The following is an 11,618-nucleotide window of genomic DNA, read 5'->3' on the forward strand; positions in this document are numbered from 1 at the left end:
AACTATTACATTACACAACCATCACTTTACTTCTCTAACACTAAAAAGAAATTATTTCGGGGAGTAGGGTAAGCACTGTAATCCAGGAGTTATGAAAATTTAAATTGACACGGCTCACACTCACGGTCTGACTGCTGAGATAATACTGTGCATTTATCGTTCTGGTCTTCCCTTCCTATGGGCCTCAAGAGCTGCCAATTAGTTTATTGATAGAAATTACTTGCTACTATGACAATTCTGTTGAAAACTTAATTTTTGGTGAATTTGTTAAAGTTTGGTGACTCAATTTGCGTCACCTCGAAGTTGGTCTTATCATGAATATGACGCGAATTGCATCTTCATGCACGAGAGGGTTTTTGATGCAACAAGAACCTCACAAATAGCCAAATCCACCAAGGCAATTGACTTTTTTGCTGTACAGTCCATTATACATCATAAATCTTGTTCAGTGTATAACTCATCTCTTTCAGGAATGCGCAGACCTTTCCCACCAGAGATGGAGAAAGATCAAGATTTGAGTCGCTGTCTTCTCAAGGTGAATATGTTAATTATATTGTTGAACAATTTATTTCTCAAGTGGGGTCGTTTTCTGGCTAAGCGCCGGCAGGAGGATGGTTTCTACTCCATCTCAAAGGTGCTAAGCAAGAGGAGTTAAGTATGTACCTGATGGTGGCCTTTAAAAGTTTAATTGCAGTAGAAGTAGTGCTCTACCATTTATGATTTTTAAATAGATATGGGATTTTAATTTTGATATTTAAACTTAAATGGATTTTATTTTATTTACATCATAGTTTTTGAATTATGAATTTCATTTTTGGTAGCAAATAGCCACAGGCTGCGATGCCAGATATTTTATCTAGTCAGTCAATCAATGTACGGTGCCGGTAATTCATTTGTATGGCTTTGAAGACTGGGGGAAGAATACTCATCAGTATGGTATAAGTGATGGAGATGAATTTTTAAGACTAAATACTTTTCACTAGATATTATAATGTGTAGTTTTCATAATATAAAAGATGTTATGTCAAGGTTTTATGGAAACAGAATACAGTGAAAAAAACAAATACCGAACTAATTAAGCCGCAGCAATATCGTTACTCAAATGGAATCCATTATTTGGACATCCATATCAGCAGTGAGGCACAATTGTTCAAAACAGCAGCCAGCATATTACACTACCACAGATTAGCTTATTTACATTGCTGTGCGTCAATCACAGATATACAGTACCCGTGATAAACAATAGGTGTTGGCTGGTGCCGATCATGGATATATCCATGATGAAATGTTACCAGTACCTCATGGTACTGCTGTACCCTGTACTAGGTATTAATAGTTTGATTTTTATGAAGTGTTTCAAGCAACTCTAGACATATGTTTTGACAACACTGCCAGCCCAGGAGCACTGCTACACATAACAGAATCATGCATCAGATACCGCCTGACCCAATCCTGCAGCATGTCATGTAGGCGACCTTTTCTCTCCCCTGAAGAAGCTGCTGAGCTCGCTCTTTAATATAAGCCTGACTAAGAGTGTACGTGTGTGTGGTGGGAAAATTTACGCGATTTCGGTTAACGAATTAGCTCCCATAAGGATTTTTAGTTCTATTAATGAGTACGTACAACTTCTATTAACAACAGCCTTACGAGAAACACGCTTTCGTGTTCGCATCAGCTGATCGGCCAGTCCGCCAATACAGTAATCGGTTTTATGTTTACATTTGTTTCCAGTGGAGTAAATATCGAGAAAGTTGTGCTCTTGAATATTTTTGCATTTTTTATGTTAAAATTATTGGTCATTCTGAAATTTAGTTAACGTATTGATAATTTTATGCAGTATAGGGTACAGTTTTTGTGTGCCCATCAGCTTATCGAATTACCCGCCAACGCTTCTCAGTTTAACTTTGTTTATAGTGGAGTAAACATCGAGTTTGTTGGTCTCTTGAATATTTTTGCATTTTTACATTAAAATTGTTGGTCATTCTGAAATTTAGTTAACATATTAATAATATACAGTGCAGAAATTATTAAGAAATACAAAGAAGGCATTAGAACCAATGCACTCTGTAAAAAATATGGCATGTCATCACCGACTGCCTCTACAATCAGCTGTTTGCCATGTAAACAAAGCAGCCAGGAATACAACATACACATCTCAAAGTAAGTTAAAGTACAGTACAGGGTATTCTATTGTTTTGTTATTTATTATTGTGCAGTATACTGTACAGTACAGTACTGTATTTTGTTTATATTTAATGTTTTGTTAATTCTATTACCGGTATACAGTACTTTGTATGTACTTTTCTGTGAGTTGGAACCAATTATCCATTATCCCATTGAAAAAATAGATTCGGTTAACAAAATTTTCAGTTAACAACCGACTCTGTGGAACCAATTGTATTTGTTAATCGAGGGTCCACTGTATACTGTATATATCATTAAAAAAGAAAAAAGACTGACACTGCTTTTATATGTATTTTTGTATTTGTTGAGAACCAGGCAACAAAGACTGGCTTGCAACCATGGTACCCCTGCCTGTGAGCGGATAATACCCATGTTAGGAATTGGTGAAAGACCTGGATGCAATCAGCATATATCTACAGTAAACCATTAAAATATGCGGGTTTAAACAATGTGGCCTTCGCCCCTCCACCGGTTGCATGGGGAGTAAGGGAGGCTGTGTACATGCATCTGACAATTTCCACAACTGACGCGAGGGATCTCTGCGGTGGCGCTGGAGAGTTACACTGCATCTTAGAGACACAGAATACATACCCATGCTCTTCATATTTCTTATTTTATTGTTGTATATTATATACGTATATACAGTACTTTATTTCTAAGTCGCATTAAAGTATTGAAATGATGTTTCCACAACTTTTATGGTTTCATTATACGGTATGTAACAGTAGCAACATGTATTATTTTTTATTTTTTATGCCTTCAATGTTTTTCCTAAATATTCTCTGCTGAAATCAACTTGATAATCAGTGGCAAAGAGGATAAAGTAAACTTACAGCAGAGGTGGTTGTGTGGTGCGTATTTAAACTGAAATTGGCCTTACCAGCGTAGTTGCCGGATGTGCTATTGACATTATATTCTGTGCACTGCTGTCACCTTCACGGCCACATAGCTGGCGAATCATCAGTTTAGTCCACAACCACACACAGTTTAATGTAATTGGTTGCTTTATGGAGATTGGCTTGGCAAATTAACATTAGCCACACATGTATCATTTTTATGATAGATTAAGTTTTGAATCTCACTATTTTATTGAGTTATTTGGGAGATAAAAGTACTGTACTGTAAGATAAAAGAATGTGGCAACATTGCAGTGGGTGGCTGGTGTAATGGGGGGATTTAGAGGTAGAAAGTATAGATAGAATATTTAGTTATAGGAATGTGAAGAGAGGAAGTTTGGTAGCGTGGCCGGTTAGTTATTTAACTGTAAATACCTTCTTAGGGGAAATCTTTGTAAACACCGCTTTCAATACAACTATTAATTAATTAACTGAATGGTATGGACACATTACTCGAACATTATATTTACGTTACTAGATGCTGACTCTCGGACACAAACATAAAATGGATACACTTCCCACCGTAAGTAACTCACCCTATGGATAGCTCTGACAATGACTCACGTGTGACCTAAGGAAGGCCCGTTAGGTGCTTCTGGACTGTCTCCTATGGGAGACTGCTAAGCTTGTGATGCGGTGCTGGGGAGGGAAGTCTCCCTCCCAACCTGAGGGAGGACGAGCGTGACTCTGTCCTCTGTCGATAGTAACGTGAAAGTGAAGTCTGAAGTAATGCCTGAATGAATGACGATGAATGACCCGTGGAAGGGGCTGCAGGGCCTTTATATTGGAGGAGAGCTGGCAGATGACCTCTCCCAATTAACACTAAGCTGGTTAGATCTGGACAGCTGTGTTTGCCCAGGTGCGCTGTCATGTCACAGGTTGGTAAGGCTTCCTAATTATTACCGCCCGGGTTTGTCTTGGCAAGGTGTGGTTTCCTTAACACGGTAATATCGGACGGTTAACTTAAGTACTTTGTGGCCTTGCCTCCTGGGACAGGCCTTGCTGTCACTGTAGGGTATGTCAACTTATGGGTGTACACCTGCTTATTTGCTTACTGTTATATGTGTTGTATTTCTCTGGGATGTAAGCTGTGGTCTGATAAACAATCATTACACTGGCCTGCTATACAGACTGTGATTTGAAAATTTACTTTGCTTATACAGTATATGAATATTTATGGCACATGATGCACCTACTGGATTTAGTATTTTGAAACATATAAGCATATAAAAATATACAGTATGTTTGTATTTAAAATACTGTATATACCAAAATTCCAAGATGTATCAAGTGCCATAAATATTTGCAAGGAGGGTAATTGGGTACACGCAACCCAGCCAGCAAAACACCATTACTCCACAAGTATTTAAAGGACTGGCTTTCCCCCAAAATAGTCTGTTATATCAGGCTTTACTGTGTACAGTGTTTGTGTGTGTGTGTTAAAGGTTGATGTCACATCCACATCTGTGTATGTCAAAATTTCACATCCAATCCATCACTACTAGTACAGTACTGTATGTTATAATGACCTGATTTGTTGAAAGCTTTCTCTAGGAACACATCCTGGACTTTCAAGAGGTATAACTGTACATGTTGAAGCGCATATATCCCGAATTATACATTCATTTTTGTGGTAAAATTTTATTATAAAATATTTCACCATAATTTTTGTTTCTCTGAAACACATCCCTGCCATAAAATGAAAACCTCCCTGTATATAGTTTGTTTATTTATTTATTCTTTTGCTACAAATTTTATCTTAAAAATGTTAATATTATACAATATTCCAACAGATCAGTGGACGTAAAGCTGTGGTGAAGAAAATCAACTGTGTTACAACAAATTCTGCCTCTTTGAAACTTGGTGGTTTATCACAATGGCCTATTCGTATGAATGATATAGGTGACGTACCATGGAGCACAGAGATCGAAAAGGTGGGATATCTGCTCTTACCTTGATTGTTCCATGAATGTGACATATTATTTACTGTTCCCTTGATATGGAATCCTTTGTATCAAGAATTTATTTGCAGTATTAGAGCTTTACTGTCTTACCGATTTGTTGAAAGCATGCTATGTACACTCCCAAAAAAGTATCGGCACCTTTCTCATCAATTTAATGCGTCACAATGGACGAATATTTCCGATCACTAATTGTGATTCGTGCATTGTGTTGGTAGGCCTGCCTTCCGAGTATCTTTGAGGTTGCCAGTTGTTATTTCTAGCATTTGTTGTGATTATGGTGAATCAATTCACTGTTGTCCATCTTTAATATAATGATATTAATGTAGTGAAAATGTATCAGCGGCAGTCAAATAGCTGTTGTTTTCTGTTGGAAATCCACGACCAACACTAGTACCCGAGACTCATTGAAAATACAGCTTGCACCGACAGAAATCATCTTTTAGTGTGTATCAGATAATGTTCCATTGCCATCACAAATCATGAGATGATACATTATATTCAAATTTGTTACCTCATCAGTTGAGGTAGAAATAATATTGAAATGCAGTAAATTATAATGTCTTTGTAATTGTATATAGCATCATAATATGCCTGTTATTACTATACAGTAAAACCTCTATAAATCGGACTTCAATGTATCAGAATTCGCTTTTTTCGAACTATTGAGATGCTCTGGTCACCAGAAATAATAAAAACAAATAAAAATAAATAAATAAAATAAAATAAGAAATGGGGAGGATTAAATTTAAAAAAATTTGATGAAATGAACCACACTTACTGAATACTGTACAGTGGTCTAATCACATTTGCTCTAGGCCTACTGAGAACTAATATACTTGAGTATGTAAGCAGGCTGGGCTGATCTGGCATTGTTGCATTCGTCAGGCTTATTTATTTATTTATTCAGTATTGAATTCTCATATAATTGGCCTCGTATGGTTCTATCAAGATTGATATAGCATTTTCAGAAATAGAGAAAAATATATTACTGTATGTAATTTGAAATATGACTTGAAAATAAAAGGATAAGCTGTATCAGAAGGTTGTTTACTCAGATGCGTTCGTGTAAGATTTCAATAGACCAGCTTACAACAGGGATCACTATAACACTGTAAAGTATTTGATATTAAGATACCTTTTTAAAAACATTATTTACTGCCTTTGAGTGTTATATGATGATGACTCTGTTTGGATACTTGTACTTAGACAAATGATTAATGAATAAACCAGGGTATATACAGATACATAATACTTTACACTACAATATTACTTATTAAGTGATGATAAATGCACTGCAATAGCATTTATTAAGTGATTATAAATACACAACAGTATATATATATATATATATATATATATATATATATATATATATATATATATATATATATATATATATATATATATATATATATATATATATATATATATATATATATATATATATATATACATACATACATACATACATACATACATACATACATACATATACATACATACAGTCGACCCTCGTTAAAACGGACTAATAGGGGGGGGGAAGGGTGTCCGTTTTAGCCGATTGTCCGAATTAACCAATTTAGGGGTTAATATTGCATTATACAGCTATGTGTATGTTTATTTGAGTGCCCCGTCATAGGAGTCCGTTTTCTCTCACTTCAGCACTCCTGAGTCGTCCGTTTTCTCTTAATCTTAGAGTGCACCAGAGACTGTTATGCCTTAGTAGTGACACAGAATTTGATATTGCAACTGGGGTTGCAATTGTTGAGGCAACTTAGGTATGTCTGATTACAGTTGGAATATTCAAGATCCATTGTGAGTGGTGTTTAAAGCTTCAACTGTCTTTATGGTTGGTAAAACTTGTCAAGTCTGTCAGTCTGAATGGCATGTGTGAGGCCTTGTGTTTGTACAACCGCTAAATATATAAATATATAATGTTATGATAATTCTCAGAAACACATAGGCATAACGAGGTTTATTACAAAGTGATGAAAAGGATACTGTAAAGTGGGTAGTCCACAAAACATGTAGCCATGTCTCTTTATTTGAGTGCCCCGTCATAGGAGTCCGTTTTCTCTCACTTCAGGACGCCTGAGTCGTCCGTTTTCTCTTAATCTTAGAGTGCACCAGGGACTTTGTTATTTCTTAGTAGTGACACAGAATTTGAAATTGCAACCCCAATTGCAACTGGGACAATCCCAGAACCAGAAATTTGATATGGACAGTTCAGATTTCGTCCGATTTATCCGAAATCCGGATTAAAGGGGTCCGAATTAACGAGGGTCGACTGTATGTATATATATATATATATATATATATATATATATATATATATATATATATATATATATATATATATATATATATATATATATATATATATATATATATATATATATATATATATATATATATATATATATATATATATATATATATATATATATATATATATATATATATATATATTTATATTTATATTTATATTTATCAAGGTTTTACTGTATTTGCAAAGAATGTAATACAGTGTATCGGATCATAGTGTTTCATATTTCGTTTGAATTGATTCCATTGTAACCTCGGTTCATGAAAACATAGTAATGTTATATTCCCATTTGGCAACCCATCCTCCGGGGCTGATATAGTATCCAAGGTACATAAATCAGCAGAGTTACTCATGACATTATTGGTTTTGCATATGGTATCACAATTCACCCTATTTCAATACATTATGAAGACAATAGGTGGTATACTGCAGATATCATGGTGATTATCAGGTGCAAGAAGAAAGAACGAAAGTGCAGCTCACATTCAGAAATACCATCCGAACCTAGACTGCTGTGTACATGTTACTGTGTTCATTTCCAAATATATCAAGGCCTGGGGTGGGAGGGGGGGGGGAGATATTTTTTTGGAGGAGAGTGTACATAATATTTATACTCTAAAAAAAATCTATGCATGTATATTATTTTATTGCCTCTGTCCATTAGCTTTTCATTTCTATCCTTCAATTTTATTTATCCTTAATAGGTCCCAGGAGGAAGCTATTGTAGGCCGATGTGATTGAATTAATGTTCTCTTGACACATCTTTGTTTAGTTTCATAATAAACTACCTTATAAGTACTCTTGTTATACCACAAGTTAAATCTACATGGCCAATACCCAGAAGACCCATCAAATAGCAGTCAGAGATAATACAGGTACAGTAGTTAGTTGGAACTTCCAATTGAAACCAGAACTCAGTAAAGCAGTTATCAGAAATAGCTGTTGCCATTCAAGACAAGAGCTGCTGAGTTGTGCCATTTATGTACTACTCACCATTGTTCTTTCTGCAACCTTATTGGTGTGAGATATCTGTTCATCTTCCAGATATTAATTACTATTTTGAAAGTTAGAATTAGCTGATTGGAATATTATAGTCTATACTACATGGAGGTTTTTTGTTGTGACAGGACAGTGCATTCCTGGGGTTTCCTCTTTTTTTTTTTTTTTTTTTTTTTTTTTGAGACTAACACTGCATCCTTAAACATTAAGAAATATAATTTTCATGGAAACAAACTAAGCTTGTTTTTATATTTTATATAGACTGTTTAATGTTTCTGGAGAGTTAATACGTATTGCCAGGTTTTAGTTGAGTGCGTTTGTGTTTTCTTCTTGCAATAGTTTTACTGAACTGAATTTGGGAATGAAATGCTCAGACTTGCTATTTTTTTTATTTTTTGTCAGATCTTTGGATTCCCACAACATTACACCGATGTTGGTAATCTAACTCCGAAAGAGAGACAAACTCTACTAGGGAAATCATGGAGTGTTCCTGTTGTATTACACATCCTCAAACCTCTAACAAAATACTTCCCAAGAAAGAAGAAGCACTTAACAATTGATGAAAGTAACAATACAGTGCAAAGTAAAAAACAGCAGGATCCTACATTGAACCCTACAATTGAGGATGAAGTACAGCTTTCATCAAATATTCTAAATACCATTGATGCTAATGTGGCATCATCTACAATTTTACCACCATCCAGTACATCAGATTCATTAAGAAGAGATGAAAATATGCTCTCAGAGTCATCGGTTACTGAAACTGAAATATCTCGGAATGTGTTGAGTGCTGGTGCTGCATCTTATTCACCACTGGTATCAGACAGCAAGATGGTCACTGTTGGACCAGAAATGAATAGCATGATGTGTGGAGGTGATGAGGAAATGACTCCTGATGACTTTTCCTTAACAAGCAATGAAGAGCAGTTTGCTGAGGAGCACAATACAGCACATGGTAAAGCAGCAGTATCTGTAACAACAGCTTTGGCTAAAACAATTTCACCAAAAGAAATCCATGTTAGTGACATTGAGCTACAAAACAATGTATCAGAACATAGTATAGAAAATGATGAAGAAATGCAAGATGAGCTGTATTTAACATTGCTTGAAGATGAAAATATATGTGGAAGTTCACCCATGTACACAAGCAAAAATACAGATAACCAATACACTAGAAAATCTTTGGATAATAGTAATCACAACCTGACTGATGAGGCAGTGTTTGTTCCCAGAGATATTATGAGCTCCAGACCAGTTTCTACTGGAAATATGTTTAGCTCCAAGAATATTTTGGAGACAAAGGCTGAATCTCAATCATTACGTTCAAAGGATAGGGCAAATAATCTTATTGCTGCTAAGCCCTATACTTTACGCAGTATGAAGATAAAAGAATTACGTTCTGTCAGAAAAAGTACCTCCAAAATGAGAATAAACCATCAGAAACTAAAAAAATTCTAATAAAGAAAACTCAGGAAAAAAAGCCTTAAAGCTGGCATATTGGAGAATATTAACATTGATCCACTTATTGATGATGTTTTTTTAATATGTAATTAAGAACGGTGTATTTGAATTGAAAGGAAAAAGATATGTACAGCCTCTTCCATATCCAACTGTTACAATCAGTGTTGTTAATCCACCTTCTCCATGTGGTGTGAACCCTGGGAGTGTACACTCTTGAATCCAAAGCATTCACGAGTGCAGGAGGAGGGGGTGGGGGACTGGAGCCAGTGGGTGGTACGGTAATACAGGAGTTGGGGAGGGTCAGGGTGTAGAGGGGTGGGAGAGAATTAAGCAATTACCAGTGCAGTTACAACACAGGATATATTAAGCATGATATAAATACATAGGACAAAATACAAATTATGAGTAGAATGTGTTACTTTTTTTTTTTTTTTCAGATTATCTATTTCTTGTCTACTGGACAGTAAGGTGACGTAACGTCAGGAGGAAGGGGTATAGGGCATGTCAGCATTAGACACAGTTTGGGACACAGATTCATCATGTTTAGTAAACAATCCTCTTTGTGTGAATGCTGATTCTTTTTCATTTCTGGTGTTTCCTTAAGTTGGGAATAAGTGATACTCCCACAGTTCACACCACATGGAGAGGGTGGATTGACATCACCAATTGTAACAGTTGTAAGTGGAAGAGGCTGTACTGCATGCACCAACACAAATATAACTTTTTTTCACTGAACACTCAGGAATAAATAAGTACAGTACATAGTTAAGTGTTCCTACTGATGGTGGAATAGCCTTTTAGTAGATTAACATCCTTTTAAGTGTGTAGGTAATTCATAAGCTGCTGAATGCTAAGACTTGGGAGATCAGCATACTGTACTACTATATGCTCATACTCCCATAAATTAGCCCTAACTGAACAAATACTGTATATGTTTCAGAACATATTTTATCTTAAAGATGTGAGTTGATTTTACTAAAATATTTATATTACATACTGTACTTAGAATGAGAAAAAAAATCTCATTATTTTTGCTATTGTGTCTGCGGTTTATAAATTTTGTTATGACATTCTCTTAAGATACAGGGTAAATTTCACCTGTGATTACAAGCATTGCTGATGGATATCTGGGGCTATTGCATTTTCAGAAATGATTAATGTTTATTCATTGTCATAATTAACTAAAAAAAAAAAAAATATTGCAAAGTTACTTTTTCGTCCAGTGTCAGTTTGTTCTGTTCAACATTGGGTTGCTCATTTTATTAAATTATTCCTTAGTTTTTCCTGAAAGACTGAAATGAGTCACACATGTTGTGGAAGAATAATGGATGTGTTTACAGTATGTATAAGAGTTTAAATAATTTATAGTACAGTAAACCCTTGAAAGTCCGGACAATTTAGGGGGAAAGGGGTCTGGATTTTTTTTTGTGGGGGGGGGGGGCTGTTTCCTCATTCACCAGTTTGTTTTTATTTATTCATTATATTCTCTTGTGATCAGCCTATTTTGGTGTATGTTTCATCATTAATAGTATAGAAAAATACAATACAGTATACCTGTACTGTAAATGCATAATTTGACTTCAAAATAAAGAAGACAGATGGACTGTGCCAGGTGTGCGTGTTCTGCTCCCTTCCTGGGAGGATTATCATCACCATAGCTTGAATTATTTTACCTAAGATCTTAGCATATCTCTGTGGTTGAATGTGTTGAACTTATAGCCGATCACAGTGCAGCATTACGGGCGAGTCCTTTCTAAGAGGGGAAATAAACTACCTGCTCACGGGTCT

General features: G+C 35.4%; 1 protein-coding gene across 2 annotated transcripts in view; it reads left to right on the forward strand.

The window, feature by feature from the left end:
• The window catches only part of LOC121855737 (DNA (cytosine-5)-methyltransferase 3A-like), a 57,222-nt gene extending 47,150 nt beyond the window's left edge, over positions 1-10,072 (forward strand). For both annotated transcript variants that reach the window (XM_042350841.1, XM_042350842.1), the window contains 3 exons: positions 471-535; positions 4,874-5,014; positions 8,772-10,072. In XM_042350841.1, the coding sequence (XP_042206775.1) occupies positions 471-535; positions 4,874-5,014; positions 8,772-9,827 (1,262 nt within the window). In that variant the 3' untranslated portion in view covers positions 9,828-10,072. The remainder of the gene's footprint in view (positions 1-470; positions 536-4,873; positions 5,015-8,771) is intronic.
• Positions 10,073-11,618: the final 1,546 nt, after the last annotated feature.

This window comes from Homarus americanus, unplaced genomic scaffold (assembly GCF_018991925.1).
Source record: "Homarus americanus isolate GMGI-L3 unplaced genomic scaffold, GMGI_Hamer_2.0 scaffold15894, whole genome shotgun sequence".
Lineage (NCBI taxonomy): Eukaryota > Metazoa > Arthropoda > Malacostraca > Decapoda > Nephropidae > Homarus > Homarus americanus.